Raw genomic sequence first — 17,815 nt, 5'->3', positions numbered from 1 at the left:
TGAGTGGTTTCTAAGTATTGACATACATGTTTTTTTATTTAGTTCTCAGAGCAATCCCATGAGGTATGCATTATTATGAATGCCAGTTTTCCAATGAACACTGAGGCACAGAGAGTGAGGGGTGACTCGCCCAAAGCCGTACAGCCTTAGGCAGCCAGGCCAGGATCCAACGTCCCTTGAACCTCCTCTCCTCACCACTGCACTCGTATCTTCTTTCCCGACAGGGCCAGCATCGTACAGAAACGCATCATTTATTTCCAAGATGAGGGCTCTCTGACCAAGAAACTTTGTGAACAAGGTAAGGACTGCAGGTGGAGGAGGGACGAGAGAAATGGAAGGGGGCTCATTCAGTCCAACCATCCAGTGGCAGGACTTAGGTGATTGGGCTTTCTGAGCTTCTCCAGGTTCTGCTCCCTCACGTAGCACTGATTTTTAATCTGGCTGTGTGCAGTGGATAATTGGATCCGCCTTAAGCTCTAATTACTCAGCTTTGATTCCCTGGGTAGGAGATAATGTACCTTATATTGGTGTCGTCTTCTTATTTTTGTGAAACAGTGATTATTCTAAAGAGGTTCCTTGGAATAATTCACAGGACTTAATTAAGAAATGCACAATTGTGTACCTTTAAGATGTCTTTAATCATTCTCTGGAATAATCACCGGCAGAACCTGTGAAGCACCTGGGCAACATGGGGGGATTTTCTCCAAGAAGGACAAGCAGGAGGTGGGATTGCCGACGGAGCATTGACCTTCTGAGTTTGCCACATTCAAGGACGTGGCCTTTAGGTTTGCAGGCTTATTGATGCCCTCTCCTTGGGTTGAAGGCACTCTAACAAAGCTCATGGAGATCAAGTAGACTGGCAGATCAGAGAAGAGGCTGGGATTCAGATCCAGCCTGGGTTTGAATCCTCACTCTGCCCTTCCCAGCCATGTGACTTAATACATATTTAAAATAGCACAGCGCCTCCTTGGCACACAGTAAATGCTATATATATATGTGTGTGTGTTAGCTATTGTTATCTGTATCCAAAAGCTTGTTTATTAATCCATCATTAAAAATTAAGACTTTTAACATCGGAGTGTTTACAAGTCATTAGAGAACTAAATAAAAATAGAAAATGTTCTACAATTATATATCTTAACTGTCTAATGTCTATTCATTTTTGCAGAATTTTTATTTGCATTTAGAGCAGTTAGCATTTTGAGAGAAATAATCTTCTCCAATTCTAGTAAATCATAAGCTACTAAGAGAAAGAAAGCTTCATATGGGTCCTCTGGGAAAATAATAATAATAGCTAATATTTTTCGAGTGCTTGCTATATGCCAGGCACTATTCTAAGCACTTCACGTGCCTTGCTCATGTGCTCTGCATAACAGCCCTATATGGTGAAGACTGTTAGATCATCCCTATTTTATAGGTGAGACATTTGAGACATGGAAAGTTTTAAAAGCTCACTTAGCATCATACAGCTAGTGGTCAAGAACAGGGTTTGGACCTAGGAGCCAGTGTTCTTAACCACTGCCTTTCTGTGAAGGGACTACATTTCAGTGCATTGTACCAAAGCATAGCTCCCTCTGGATGAGCAAGGGCAGAAACTAGGTTCTATGTGGAAGATGGCTTGGAAAGCATGAAAAGAGCAGAGGGAGAGAATTGGATGCCTGCATTAGGGTTATACCTGTCTTAGGGGCCAGAGAGCTAGAACCTGGGGGCCAGGTGCCTGGTCAGCTTCCAGGTGGACATGACCACACATGGCTTTGGGGGCCTTCCTTTTTGTATTTAATTACTCAGCCTTTTTGCTAGCACAGAACATCTTGACTATTGAGGCTCTTTGTTCCTAAAGTACGGTCCCCTTCCTGCCCTCTCTCCATGAGATGACATGCAGGTCCTGTGAGGTAGAGTCAGAGTGTTCTGGATCACACATTTATAAGCCACCTCTAGGTCTACACCCATAGATGGCTAATCACAGCCACTGTGGTCTGGTTTTGTTAGTTTGACATTCAGAGGACAGTCTTATTTCCCAGATTTGAGGGTCTTAGGAAACACTTTGCTGTCACCCCCGCATACGCACAGCAATCATTAACTAAAGTGCACTTGCCAGAGCCTCAGCCCTGATGTTGTGTGAAGCCAGACAAATATGCTAAATTCTGCAGATGCGGTGTCAAATGGCATGCAAGTCTGTATTGGTTATCACCTCTGAAGCGGAGATCCTATCAAAATGACTAAACATGCCCATGTATAAAAAGATCGTTTTCCAACAGAAACTTTGTGGGCAAAAAAAGGTCCTGCAGTCCCTGGGCTGAAGGATCATTACGTGCAGTTTTAGACCGTCCCCAGAGACAGCAGACCCATGAGGAAATCCCACAATTAGCAAAGCAGATCACCTTAAGAAAGTCTTTAATTTGTAAGCAGAGAGCAAAAGGATTTCTCTTAAATGTGTATACCTACTTAATTATCTCTAGCTCTTTCATTAAGGTCTTTACATTCTCAGCTTCCTTGGTGAGTCAGATCAAATCTATCAAGGAAGGGGAGAAAGAAACTAGTATCGAGTATTTTTTCTCAGTTGAAGCTGTGCATCCATAGGGGAAAAATTAACAACTGCAAAGATAAAAGGCAATGGCAATCATTATTTTTTTAAAGAAACATAAAACATTAAGTTACTTACAATTAGGAACAGAGAGACATAAAATATTCAAAAAGGTGACCTATACGAAACACATGCATGCCCATGTTTACTTGAATACCACGTCACAAATGATGAAGTGAGAGAGATAGAGAAGGAACGCAGAGAAGGAAGGAAAATGCGGGAGAGAAGGAATAAGGAGCAAAGCAAGACTAAGGGGAGAGCTGAAAAGGAAGAAGCGAATGGATGGGGAGTAGAAATGAGAGAGGGGGCAGCTGGGGGATCAGCACGGGCAGAAGTCCCCCATATTGGGCAGGCCCTGCTGCGGTTAGCAGAAGAGGGATGAGTTACCTCTCGTCATCACCACCCTTTAAAAACCTGGTTCCTTTTCAATAGGCTTTTCCTCATAGGGAACAGTAGGTCTGTTTTTAGTTTCAAACTTGGAGCCTTATTTTTTAAATGGAAGCTAATTTTCCTTTGGAATTCCAAAAGGTTTATTGTAAGTGTATTCCCCTGAACTCCTGAATATATCTTTAAGTTTACTTCCCATATGTGAAAGCCCTTTTGAGAAGGTAAAGCTACCAATTTGCCTTATTTTGTTTTTTTGAGAGATTGCTCCGTCATCAAATGGCACCTGGGAGCTACCACTGAAACCCCCTACATGTATCTCTTAGCTTGGAATCCCTTTTTCAAAACTAATTTAGTTCTTTTATAACATAGTTGATCATAATAATAATAATGGAAATGTAAAAGGAAAAAAATCTTTAAGCGTTCCTAGTTTACGCTACCTTTCCTGAAATATATTCAATAGGGCTTGTCCCTTAACTATCAAAGTGGCTTACACAGGAATGGTACCTGGGTTTCATGTGCATTAAGCAACGGAGAGCCTGCTCCTAAGCACAGACAATGCGCGGGCCTCTTCCAAATGTACAGAAAAAAAATAGCCAAACAATGATTTCTATTTTGGGTGGTTTCAGACCTCTTCTTTGGTGCTATTTAGAAACCCTGGAGCTATATAGGGAGGCCATTTTTTAAATGCACCAGCCTTCACTTGAAAAAGCACAGAGAAACACACACACAAAAATTACTCTCATTGGTGTTTATGCAGACCTATCCAGCAGAAGGTCCTTCCTAGAGTGATACAGCACAAAGATTAAGAACCTGGACTCTGGACTCAAAAAGGCCTGAGTTCCAGTTCTGCCTGCAAACCTACTAACCCCACGACCTTGCACTGGTTACCTAATTGCCTCGGTTTACTGATCTGCAAAATGGTGTTAACTAAAGTACTTACCTGCTGCAGTTGCTAGGATTAAATGAGACAGTGCATGGAAAGAGATCAGCACTTATAAGGACTCTATACAATGTAGTTATTATTACCATATTTCATACTTTTGCTCCATCCTAGAGTGCAGAATTCACTTCTTCTATCCATCACTGATTTTGCATTTTCAGACCAAAGGAACCCCGTGAATTCCACAAGGAAGACTTTTAAATGCTCTTCCTGACACTCGAAAAGATTTTTATACTGTCACTACTCTTTATATAATACTTAAGAATAAATGTCCAACTTGCAAAAAAAAAAAAAAAGAAACTTTATGTTAATACCACTGGAGAAACCAAAGAAAAAGCAGCTGAAGCAAGTTGCATCTGTAAGCCATTGTTTGGTCTTGCAGGAAGCAGAACAGACTGAAAGCAACAATGCAGTTAGGGATGTGAGCTTGACAATCGGAAATACTGAATTTATTCATGTAATCTCTCTTTCCCCACTTTCAGCTATTCACAGATAAAAATGGGGGCAAAGAGGGAGTCTTGTTAAGTTTTTCCTGGCTGCTGCTGTGCTCAGAAGTAAACCTGAACTTACCAACATAGTCCTAAACCCCCACCCCTCCCAAGTCTCTGAAAGCTTGATAAGAAGGGATGTGACGCATTTAGACCCACTGTTCCCTATGAGGAAAAGCCTATTGAAAATGTGCATTTTTTACATTTTTACAATAATTTTCGGCAGTCCTTTATGCCTGTCTACTTGTTCTCACTGCTCCTCTGCAAAGCTGTTCCTTCTGGTCCTGGCAATTTAGCCCCAGAGAACATTTCTTAGAGAAAACACACACATGCATATTCCTCTTAAAATGTAGTGGGCAAGTCCTATTGTGGGGAAAAAGGATAACAGTAAATTTTATCCCTGGTTTCCTAAATATTCAGCCTTATTGGTCCCACAGGTCTCCTCACATTGTTAGAGCAAAAAGTTCTGAGTCTTTTTAATTTGCAGAATATAATTACCATACTTAGCGGTATATAAAAATCCTTTATAGCCCAAGTACTGACCTGGTTCTGGGTGTTGTTAGTCAATGAAAACTGCACGTCATCTTCTTTTCCCCAAGCCTTAAGGACAGGATAAGACCAAGATGGTGCTGCCTTATAAGTCACCCACATTTGTTTCCTAACTTAGCGATTTCCCTGTTTCAGATTCCATGTTTGACGGGGTGACTGACAAACCAATCTTAGACTGCTGTGCCTGTGGAACTGCCAAGTACAGACTCACATTTTATGGGAATTGGTCCGAGAAGACGCACCCAAAGGATTACCCTCGTGAGTAGAGTAGACACCTCATGGATTGGGGGAAGGCGCACAGTGAAGTTCTGTCTGGTTGTGGGGTAAACCAGCCGAAGTATGTCAGGTCTATTGGCTTTTACCAGCTGACTCGTGAAATACACATTCCCAGAAAGTGAATTCATCAAGATTAGCAGATATAATACTGGTATGCTTTGAGCTTTCGTTGCATAGCGTTGTTCTAATCTGTGATTTTAAAAAAATATTTCTAAGGTCATGCTGTTTATCTTCAGGTCAAGCATTTGGTAACCTCAGTCCCCCTAAAGAGGCTCTATCCATGAATTACACAATAGATCTATCTGTGCTGGAAATAGCTGGCAAGAAGGACCTGCTCTTGACTCCACAGATTAAGGTCAACAAACATTCAACATCCTCAACCATAATGTTGGTAATCTATCTGCATACCCTTTCCCTATGGATTCCAGATACCACCTTAGAATCCTTCATGACACCATGCTCCGGAGAGCCAATACCAATCCATGGGAGTTGTTAGGAGGCCCCAAACTTGCTATTTTAGAGAAGATCCTTAATCAGGACCCTACCAACTCCCTTTTATCATATCGTCATCTCAACAAATACCTAGCATGTGTCAGGCACCATGCTAAGCTCTAGCGATATAATAGTGAATAAAAAAAGACACAACCCATATTCTCATACAACTCAGAGATTTGTGGGGAGACAGGCACTTACTGAATAATCACACACAAAAATTCTAACGATGAGTAGTGGACCTACCGTGTGCCAAGCATTTGTACATAATGTTTATGTCATTTAATCCTCAGAATAACCTGTGTTTGTGGATGAGCTCACTGACTATCAGAGAGATGTCATGATTTGCTCCTAGTCAGATGTAAGTTAATAGTGGATCCAAGATTTGAAAAGGGATTTGTCAGGCTCCTTGGACTGCCTTTAAGACCCAGTGACGCTCATTCTCTCTAACTGTGGGTGGCAGGCTGTTGGTGTGGGGCACTGAGCATGATTTTTCTGTTCGTTGTCTGTTTTATTCTTATTCATTTCATTTTGGAGTTGCCACAGCTGGAAAAGACAAGTGGAACTGGGAGAAAGAGATTAAAAAGAGAGATTTGGGTCAGCCCCCAAAAAAGGGGGAGTAAAAGGGTACGTGGTTGGGACTTAAGAAGACCTGGTCCAGACCAGAGCCTCCATAGTCCCCAGGCAGCCCACCCAGCAGGGACTTGGCAGATCAAGAGCCCTATTGTTTAATTTTACCCACATGTAATCAAGACTTGGGATCTTAGAAACTTCTTCCTAGTTCATTCTTCTCACTCCGGGATTCAGCTTGATCTGCTTCAGCTGGTGTGGGAGACCTGTGTGAACAAAGTTGGACTCTCTTCCTGGGGAGGAAGAAACCACTTGGAACAAGGATGATGGAAAAAAATTTCCTCCAGTGCCTCCAGTCCACTAACCCAGAGGAAATAAAATGTTAGGGGCCCATTACTCATCTTTCGTAATCCTAAGGAGCTTCTTGTGCTGTTCTGTTCTGACACTGTTATTCCCCAGAATTTGAAAAAAAAAAAAAAAGTACAGACCATTGTTTCTGGGTCTTTGGGCCAAATCAAGTACAAATATATTCAGAATTTCTGTGGAGTTGTTGGGAGTTTCTTAATAAAACAGGCATGTGCTCTAGATCCCCCAGGATTGTTCCTTTGTCAGATGTCAGTGTGTCTTAATTTTGGGTTGGAAAAATCTGGTCACTATGTACAGAGGAGCGTTTATCACATCGGACTGTAATTATTTCTTAAGGAGTCTTTCTTCTCTATCAGGCAGAACAGTCCTCCAGAACAAAAGCCATGACACACTCATCTTTCATTCTTAGTGCCTTGGAGTGCCTGGTGCCTTCCCAAGTATTAGGTACTGATTGTTGAACTCAGAGTAGCGTTCGCTGAGACCTGGGAGGCAGATTTCTAGCTCCCATCTAGTCACCATGGCCAATACTGATGAGGAATTGTAGGCCAGACCTTCCTTAGAGGGAAAGGGGTCAGAGGATTGGAGCCAATGGGAAGGACACAGAGAGGGTCTAAGAAGGACTTTGAAAATTCAATGCTGGCAGAAGTGATTTCTATTAATCTTAAGTAATAGATGACTTTCCTTTTGCTGCTCCAGGGATGATCTTGTCTTGATAACCAACACTTGCCATGAAGCCCAATTAAGCCATGATGCTTCCCAACCATAGTGCAAACTGATGTCAGGTCCCTCTCCCCTTTATTATTGCTCATCCCAAATACCACTTTGTCGACAAGGATCTCAGAGCAGCAATTCTCAAGCTTTTTAATTACAAGATGCTTAAAAATTATTGAGAACTCGAACATCCTTTTGCTTATATGAGTTGTCTATCAAAATTCAACATATCAAAAATTAAAACAGAAGTTTTAAAATATTACTTATTTAATTAATTTAAAAAGTAACATATAATGAATTAGCAATAATAAACCCATTACATGTTAACATATTTTATGAAAATAATTATATTGTCTAAAACAAAAGAAATTTAGTGAAAGAGCATCATTGTTTTACATTTTTGCAAATCTCTTTAATATCTGACCTAATTAGAAGACACCTAGATTTTCATATTTGCCTCTGCATTCAACCACAACCAATTGTGGTATTTTTTTTTTGGTTGAAGTATATAAAGAAATTCTATCTCACACAGATATGTAACTGGAAGAAGGAAGAATATTTTAATTACTTTTTCATTAATTACTGATAATCTTCTTTGATACTATACCAAAACTCTACAAAGGGTAGTTTCTTCTTTTTTTTTTAAGATTTTATTTATTTATTTGAGAGAGAGAGAGAGAGAGAGAGCAGAGAGCACAAGCAGACAGAGAGAGAGGGAGAAGCAGGCTCCCCACTGGGGAGGGAACTGATGTGGGTCTCCATCCCAGGACCCTGGGATCATGACCTGAACTGAAGGCAAACGCTTAACTGACTGAGCCACCAAGGCATCCCCAAAGGGTAGTTCCTTAAAGGATAATTGCAATGTAGAACATGAAACCATACCAGTAAACTTGTACTCTGTTACATTAAAATGCATTGCTTTACTTTACACTTTGAATGAATCTTTTACAAATAAATGATTTTGTGACATCATACATTGGTCATTTGGAACATACTGGTTTACCAAGTTACACCGATGGTCCAGATGTTGAGACATCAAAAATCACATTCATTAATATTGCTTCCATTCTCATCAGAAATGTGTTTGAGCATTAGAAAGCTACCAGATTCATAGTGACAGATACAAGTTTTCCAAAATTCTAAGTTTTGCTTGAAAGTTTGAATTTTGTCATTGGCAATGCATCCTGTCTTGGCAATGCATCCTGTCTGTTGTTTTCCTTGAAATGACAGGCTCACTTCATTTTTGAGAAAACGTCTACCACATTCTCCAGTCTGAATAGCCATAATTTGTCTGTCATTGGTTCTTTCAAGTAAAAATGACGTTTATGAAAATAAAAGTGTCCAGTCCAGCTTGCAAGAGCTTTTACTCAAGACAATCATCGTATCCGAGTATATACAGAAGTGTTTCATGCACGTTCCCCGGTTAGTCACACAGAATGGGAGAAAAATGTGGACTCAGATGTGCAGAGACTAACACATAACATTAATAATTTTTATTGTTTCATCAAAAACATTCTAAAGTGAAGCTGACTCTTTGCATTGTTTCCTGTGGCTCCTGGCAGTGACTGCTGACGCCCTTCAAGGCCACTGCTTGGATGGGTGCTAAGTGACAGCAGGTTCACGCTTTAGCACCATCAGGGTGAAGGCCAACATGTGGCAAATGTCTCAGTATTATTGTGAAAATAGTTTTCACCTCACTGACCCCCTGCAAGGGCCTCAAGGTCCCCAGAGGTCTGTAGACCACACTTGGAGAACTTCTGCCATAGGATAGGATAGTACCCTAAGGTGTCTGTCCTTCAGTTCTCTTTGGGTGACTTGCCCTGGAGAATTCGTATTGGGCTCTACAAGAGGATTGGGCAACGCCCTTGTGCCTTCAGTCCTTGCTTGTGGGGGCCACATCGACAGGTGGCTCTTCTCAACCACTGTACAAGATGGTTGGTCCCAAATGCTGTTTGTGGGGTTCCCTTTCTTAGAGAATGGAGGACTGCATCCACGACAGCCCCCTCCCTGGGAGAGGCTAGATGTGATGAAATCAGGAAGACCAGGTGATGGTCCAGGCTGACATACCCTCTCCATTGTAATGCCATAAACTTCTGCTGCCCATCTGGAAGTAGTGAAATCCTTTTAAAACACCCCAACTGGGTAGTTTTGAAATGCATTTTAAGGCTGGGTCTTGCAAGTTTTACCTCCTAATTTTATAAGTGAAAAAAAACCTGAAGCACAAAGTTAAGGGCTCAGATCATATAGCCCCAGAGAGTTTCAGAAACAAAATCAAAACTCAGATCTCTTGATTCCCTTTTGCCTTCTTCTGGGCACTATCACAAGGCCGCCGTCTCTCCTCTGCAGTGAAATTAAAAGTCTCATACACAAAGCATCTTTTAAGCATCTGCTGTACCAATGTGGACTCAGCCAATACTAAATTCTGAACAGCTTTGCCCCACTGTACAAAGACCTCCTCTCTAGAGATCCTAACTTAGAAGTCAGAAAGAGAGTCTGGATTCACTGAGCCTGAACAGAGTTACAGAACCCTGAAGTGTTAGGAGAAGTGCAAGCAAGCTCCCCCAGTGTCTGTCCTCAGAAGTCTTTAGTGCCCAGCAGCGGTCCAGGAGCTTGTATCCTTTACAGGAACATGGTGGCCAGGCAGGGTCACCTCAGAGGGATGTCCCAGGGTTTGGAGACAGGCTCTGTCTTTGCCAGGGGATTGGGAGTTGCCTAACAGATGCTGAGTCACTTTACTCACTTGCTCTGAACACAGCTCCTAGGTTTGTTTGTTTGTTTTTTTAAGATTTTATTTATTCATTTGAGAGAGAGAGTGCGCAAGAGGCAGGGGGAGCGGGGGCAGAGGGAGAGGGAGAAGCAGACTCCCCGCTGAGCAAGGAGCCCGATGCCGGGCTCGATCCCAGGACCTGGAGATCATGACCTGAACCGAAGGCAAACGCTTTAACCGTCTGAGTCACCCAGGCGCCCCAAGCTCCTCGGTTTTTGACAAATGCTTCCACCCTGTAGAGATTCTGTAATGTCCCTTGACGATGTAAACTGCATAACACTCCCCATTTTTAATATTGTATCAGTTTTAACACTGTTTAACAAATACATATTGATGAAAAGAACATTTTTTCCAGGAGCCAATTATTTTTGTTTCATTTGATGACACATTGCCTAAAATATAAAAATGGCCACTGGGAAATACACTCTGCAGAATCAAAGTTACTTTTACAATGAAACAGCCATCTTTTCCATTGGGTCATGTTATTTAAAAATTATTCCTTATTAAATCTGATCACATAAAAGACCACCACTCTAACCCTTGGCAACAACTCTCATTTCTTCTTATGTTCATCCACGTAGAGAGTTGCACATTTGGAAACATTGCATCCTACTTTGTGCATTTGGTTTTGTTTCCATAGTCATAATTTGTTACATCACCTTGCTCTAAACCACTTATCTAACTGTTCTTTTATTGAACATCTAGGTGATGTCAGGTCTTTTGCTAACATAGAAAAGCACTACAACAAAAATGCTTTTTTTTTCTTAAAAGATTTGTTTATTTGAGAGAGAGAGAGCAGGGGGAGGGGGAGAGAGAATCCTCAAGCAGACTCCCACTGAGCATGGAGCCTGACACAGGGCTTAATCCCAGGACCCTGCCATCATGACCTAAGCCAAAATCAAGAGTTGGCCACTGAACCGACTGAGCAACCTGGGCACCCCACAATAAAAAAACTTTGCAGTAAAGTCTTCTTCCACCCTTTGTCCTTCCTTTGAATCATTTCGTTGAAATAATTTCCCAAGAGCAAGACAGCCCGATCAACGGATATGCACTTTTTATGGGCTCTTAAGACCAGATTCTTCTCCAAAATATTTGTATCAATTCACCATGTTACCAATAATGAATAAATAGATCTCTTTCTCCCAGCCTCCTCAGCATTTAACTTAACATTTTGTTTGAGTTTTGCCAATTAATGGTTATAAAAAATTAACTCATTATTTTAAATTGTCATTGGTTTAATGACTAACATATTTGAATCTTTTTTTGTGCTTATTGTGTTTGCCTTTAAAACCCCTATGGCATTGACAGGAATCAAGTCCGATTTTGCTCATTATCTCCTCAGGGCCTAGCTCATTGTCTGGCACATTGAAAGCCTCTAAATAAATAATGTGGAATGAATGAATGAGAAGCAGTTACAAAATGAGCAAGGAAAAGGGTGGAGGGAGATGAACAATGAGAAGCCACTGAAGAGGTTGGGGCAGGAGAAAGAGGACCTTATATGGCTGCTACGTGGGGAGCAGATTGGATGGTGCTTGCAGTAATTGGGAAGTTGGGTGAGGAGGATATTACAGTGATGGTGCTAGCTCGGACTAAGGCAGTGGATATGGTGATGGGGTGAATGGATGGATTGGAGATATCTTTCAGAGGTAGATTCTGTCATGGACTGGATGCAGAGGAGTGACAGAGAAAAGCCTCAGAGCTGACAAGTACTCTTGCTTCTTAAAATATTCCTCAATATTATTGTCTCTCTATTTTTGCAAGTGATCATGAAATCATTTTATCAAATTCTGTAAAGGATCCTGTCAGAATTTTAAATGGGATTGCATCAAATCCCTAAATTACTTTTGGAAGCATTGTTAGCTGTATAATATTTAGCTTGCTCACTTTCTTCCCATTTATGATAAGACAATATGTGGGTTTCTGCAGCCCAGTGCCTAGAACGGTGATGAGTCACAGGTGGACCATAAGCCTCTTCTCTCCATCTAACTTCAGAAACAAAATGAAACATTCAACAAACAATAATCCCACTCCTTCCCACCATCACAGGGCAATCCCTCTCCAAACTGAGTAATTGTGCCCATCAGCGCCCCCCAGTGGTGCCACCACCAGGCTGTGTATGAATAGAGATGTCGCCGGGAATTAGAGTTATGGTACCAAGTACATGCGTCACAATACACAGTTTTAGTGAAAGATGGATTAAAAGAGAAAGGATTTCCCCCTTTTTCTCTTCTCTTCTCTCCATCTCTCTGGGAAGTCTTGCGGCAACAACTCTCTGTGTTATGCACCGGGATGGGGAAGGAGAGTCAGTTAATCTGGTCTTCCAGTTAAACATGGCACGTTGAATGCAAACATTAATTTCTGATCTTTCCTCCAACCGCATAAAGATAGCACTAGGTAAATAAAAAATAAACTCACAAAGACAAGAAAAAAGGAAAGAAGACCACACCCTACCAGAGATATTGGCAAAATCTGGGGAGCCGGAGAGGTGGGCAACTCTCAGCAGAGCGAAGAAGGAAGAATCCTCCGTACCTGTAGAGAGGGGGTGCCTAAGAGCCAAGCCAACTGCTTGCACAGAACACAGGAATGACCTCAGGAACCAGGCGTTCAGCACAATGGATGAAAAAAGCTTACCATCATGAAACTTTATAGAGTAATGGGGATAGGGGGACAACCCGAAAAGCATCCAGAAAAACAGGCAACAAAGAATCAGACCCTTTTAGAACAACACAAGAACTACACCACAGTGGAGCAATGTCAAATTTCAATCTCATGGTTCTAAATTCTGAAGGGGGACCCTTTTTGCTTAGCCTGGAGACCAAAGACAGAGCAGCTCTGTTTTGTCTCCATGTGCTAGTTGGACTTCTTTGTAGATGGCTTTTTCATGGAAGTTTCTTTATTTTGTTTTGGTGAAGAGAGTATGTAATAGAACATTTCTGCTTTTGTGTATTTACAGAATGTGCTTTGTTTGTTTTTTCATGACCTCATATCTGTTTACTCGAGAAAGCCTTTTCCCTTATTCCACGCAGGTGCTGAGGGATATGTTATTTACTTTATGGCACACGAGTGTCCTTGGTCCATTTGGGGCCCCTCTGGCTTTATTTGCTTTTTGTTACATTCCATGTACCCCCACATAGGACGGCTGTCATATTCTAATCTTTCTGCTATCTTATTTTATATTTGCTGATTGTAATTTCTTTTTGTTTTTTTTTTTTAACCACTTCTATTCTTTCCATTGCCTGCATTAAGTTTTCTTTTGCTGGTTTAGACGTTATTTGATTCATGTTGTTGTTCTTGTGGTGGTTGCTTCTAATTTAAAACACATACTTAGGTTGATTTATCTATATTGATTTCAAAAACATTTCAATATTGGTCTTCCTCTGAACAAAACAAGAACGTTAGTGTGTTCTCAGATTCCTTTGTTGTCTACCACCCCTCGACCCCAATTCACATTCGTGTTGGTTATTTTCGAGGAGAGTCTTTGATCTCCTGTGTATTTCCGTGTCTCTGGTAGTTCCATGGGTCTGTGTTTCTGAAGTTTCCCGAGGTTGAACTCAGAGGAGTGAGGCGTGAGTGCTAATTCACCATCTCATCAGGAACCAACAATAAACTTGCAGGGTTTTTTATTTATGGTGTTCAATCCATTTAATTCTTGGCAGTATCTATACTTACTGCTAGATGATGGTAAGTTTAATTATGTTTATTCAGGCTCTATTACTTGATCATTTCTTCTTGATTTTTCATGTTCTGATAATGGGGTACTAACATCTTGATCTAAAACTGTGTACTTACCATTTCTCCTTGATCTTTAACAGATTGTTTTCCATTTGTCACTATGTCTTTGGAACCTATAGCATCATATCATTATATCCTCATGATTAACTCTGACTTTCAACATCACATAATTAACATAATTAGCTGGCTTTAATAACTTTTGCCTTAAATTCAATCGTGCCTGAAAACTCACCTGCTTTTTCTTCCCTTTAATTAATTTCCCTTTTTAGTGTTTTTTTAAATTTATTTTTTCTTATTTTTAGACTGTCTATGCCTTTAAAGATTTTCCAGTAAACTATTGCATTCATGCAATTGGAAGGGCTTTTGTGTTTTTCTTTCTCTCTTTTTTTTTTGTTTCAGTTTTTTTATTTGTTCTGTTTTGTTTTGTTTCTCAACATGATTATTTAAACTTACACTTACTTTAACCTCAGTCCTATGCAGTTTGTGTTCTGCCATTCTACTTTTTACCTCGCTGTTGTTATTGTTAATTTGTTTTCTTGTTTCTAGATTTTCTTTGGTATTACATAGGCAACGAGCATGTATTTGGTTTTGGTTTTGCTTATTTTTATTTCGTTTGGCAACAATCTTCTTTTAAGTCAATTAGCTATCAATTTAAAACACACAACAAGGTTTTACTTCTATTTTATCAGTATACTCCTATATTATTAACATAGCATCTTTTGATTCACTCTTATGAGAACCTTTGCTGGTTTTGGTTTTTCTCAACCCTTTTCTTACTTCCATTCTCCATTGACTTCACTTACTACTCGGTTCATTTCTTTTTATCTACTTTTATTTTAACAATTCTCCTCATTCCCAGCTCCCACCAATTCTTCTCTGTTATTGTTCTTATTTACTTACCTCTTCAATAAAGATGTACTGAGTCAGGATTTTTTACTATTTTTAACAGCATCATTTTTTTCAGGTCTTTTTAACATCAGATTTCTTTTTGAAATAAACTTAGAACCCAACACTTGCCCATTAGTGGGTGATTGAATTTCTTAAGACTGAAATTCTGTGTGAGTCTTTGCATTTGGCTAACCACTCAACGGGGTAAGAGCCCAAATTATACAGTTTTTTACTCTGACTATGGTTTATCCATGGTTTTCCATTATAGTGGGGAAAAAAAAAAACCTAGTCCTTATTCACTTATGATTTATATTCCTTTACATGAAATCTATAACCTAGCTCCATACAGAGTGCTTTCTTCTTCTCCTGCAGTTAAAGTATTTGATGACGCCCACTATTCTAAATGAGATCTTAAATAGGGCTTTATGTATACCTTCAGCTATTTCATTAGTGGTGGCATTATTCTTCGCGGTCATCTATGTTTTTTTTTCCTAATCTTTGATTTGTTGTTGTTGTTCTTTACTGTTTGTCCAGTCATTCCACAGATCTATTCAGAGCATCTCCTGTGTGCCAGCAGCGTGTCAGTTCATTCCTGTTTATTCCTTCTGTTTCCTCAGGAACTCCGTGCTCGGCCAGGATGCCCTGTTCCCCAGACCCATCTTCTTTTGTATCTTTTCCTATCTCTCTCTGTGCTCTGCATGTTTTCCCCTAGGTCATTTCTCTTTCTCTGGTTAGTTTCCTATAGCATCCGGTCCCACACTGGACTTGTGTTCTCATGGTTGGCGCCTACCCACTCCTTCCTCCCATAATGAGCTCTCCTGAAATAGGTATATTTTAAAAATACATTGCAACTCTTCTCTAACTTCTGTTTTTATTTTTGTTTCATTCCATGGCTTACTGCTTCCCCCTCACACTTCATCCTGCACCCAGCTTCTTAATTCAGAGTTCTTCTCTCATACTGCCAAACATCTTTAATAGTTCAAAATCATTTCTCCCCCTTTTACTCATTTTTTCCTCATATGATGATTATGACTGCTATCTCTGAAACCTTTGCCTCAGACGATTTTATTGGCATTTAAATGGCACTTGAAATTGGAAGGTTCCAGCCTCTCGTGCTGCCTCCCTCCTGGAGGCCCACAAACTAGTTCTCAAGCATACCCTTTCTTAAATAAGATACGCCTTTGCTGGACTGACCATGATATGGTATGATATATAAAGTATTACTGTCCTTGTATCTATCAAGGTAAAGTCTCATTACCACCAATAGGGCTAAATTAATTTATTGATGACTTATTTGCCATTTACTCCTACCGATTGGCAGTTCAAAGAGCACATGGTTAGTGCCTCTCATTCATGCAGCTTAAACGGCCACCTGTTTGGAACCGATTTGAGGAGGAAGAAGTATTGGATTCATTGGCAAGTCATGGATCAGTTATTATGTAAGTTCTAATGTCACCAGTTCCCCTGGCAAAATGGATGTGATTAACATTTAAGTATGACACCAGCCCATGCATTTTTCATGCACTATTTCCTTCAAACCTGTTTGCCAGTACCTGTGCAGCGACTCCAAGAAACGCATACTTTAATAATAAAGACTTGATTTTTCCCTTTGCATGAGAATATCCTAAACTCCAAAAAGTCTTTATGAAACTGGAGGAGAGGGAATTTACAAAGTCCATTAAGCCACAGCATTCTGTATGGTTACCCAGGAATTTGCACACAAAACTCAGCTGTAAGCTAATGGAGTTTATGCACTTAAGTTTTCCAAACAACGAGTTGAAAGATCTACCCTCAAGAATTGTTTCTGCTGGGAAAGGGCAACTATTTATAATCATGAGTGAAGTTTCTGCAAAGGTCTGTGCCAGGCACTACGGTCCTGGCAAACGCCAACCCCCACCCCAATTTGCAGGAACTCTCCTGTTTGGGGCTGGAAGTGAAGCATGAGTACAAAGAAATACTTGCAGCTTTTTCCTAGCCTCAGTTAAATTTCAGAGTGAAAGAACAAACACATAACAGGACAAAGGATATAGGACATCACAGCACGAGCAGCCCTGCCTTATTTTTAGTAAAAAGGATTAGTGAGGGCCACCCTTCAGTAAAGCGGATTGCCCAGGATCAGGGGTAGGACGGTTGTAATCTCTTTACTAGACCACTGAGTTGATTGATTAAATTAAAAGTTATGAGTCAAATGCCCCCCAGAACATCTTGGAAGCTTTCAGTCTCTGCGTATTCATGTGATCCTAATGACCTTCCGTTGGAAGGGAAAAGTGTGTGCTACCTGTAGGGAACCCATGAAGAAAGGCTTGGGAGCAAGCTAAACCTTTTCACAACTGCCAGCAAGAGTTTAATTACACTCTCTCTAACATAATCAGTTTGGTTCAATTTAAGAGCAGTGCGTGCCATGTTTTCCCTGCACATGGAGCGTCCCAGGGTCCTGCAGCTCAAGTGGAAAGAACAATGAAAAGCAGAAGGCTTTCTCTTCACATCTGGCTCCTCGAAATGGGGCTAAGAGGCTTTCTGGAGGCTTTTGCTGACTGGGACAGTTAGTGTTTACAGATGTGAGTGGCTTTCAGTCATTGAATGCAAATTGCATTTGCTTTGTTGTGCACACCCTGGGAAAACCAAGAGGAGGAAGAGGAATAATGTTCCTTTATCCGCCCACCCACATTGAGATTCAGGGCACAGTCTTTTCAGGTTTATCGGGTCCCTAAGCAACCTTTGAAGAGAGCTGTCCATCTGTCCGGCTGTCCCTCCTGCAGCAGACATGGATTCATTTGGCTTTGATTTTCAAGTCTCTGGTTCCATCTTGGGTCCATTGACTGAATTTTTAGGTAAACATTTCTTGCCTGCAGACCTGAGTGGTTCCCCGGCTCCTGGACTAATTCTGCCTCCCTTTTAAACTTTGATCTGTATTCTGAAGGCGAGCTCCTCAGAAAAGAAAGTGAAAGAGGGCTTGCTTTTAATGTGAAGACTAAAAGCCAGAAAAATAAGCTAAAGCAGGAGGTGAGAGAGAGCAGTTTCTTCCGGGAATAGTGAACCTCAGCACCAAATATCAGAACAATGCA

General features: G+C 40.8%; 1 protein-coding gene across 1 annotated transcript in view; it reads left to right on the top strand.

Annotated features, from left to right (window-relative positions):
• SPON1 (spondin 1) overlaps positions 1 to 17,815 on the top strand; it is a 181,608-nt gene that overhangs the window by 33,459 nt on the left and 130,334 nt on the right. The window contains exons 3-4 of the mRNA XM_088017496.1: positions 225 to 298; positions 5,084 to 5,206. Coding sequence (XP_087873622.1) covers positions 225 to 298; positions 5,084 to 5,206 — 197 coding nt within the window. The remainder of the gene's footprint in view (positions 1 to 224; positions 299 to 5,083; positions 5,207 to 17,815) is intronic.

Source organism: Eumetopias jubatus, unplaced genomic scaffold (assembly GCF_037043125.1).
Source record: "Eumetopias jubatus isolate StellerSeaLion01/CBP00866 unplaced genomic scaffold, mEumJub1_p1.0 scaffold_13, whole genome shotgun sequence".
In the NCBI taxonomy this organism is placed as follows: domain Eukaryota; kingdom Metazoa; phylum Chordata; class Mammalia; order Carnivora; family Otariidae; genus Eumetopias; species Eumetopias jubatus.
This window is presented reverse-complemented; position numbering and strand designations above follow the sequence as displayed.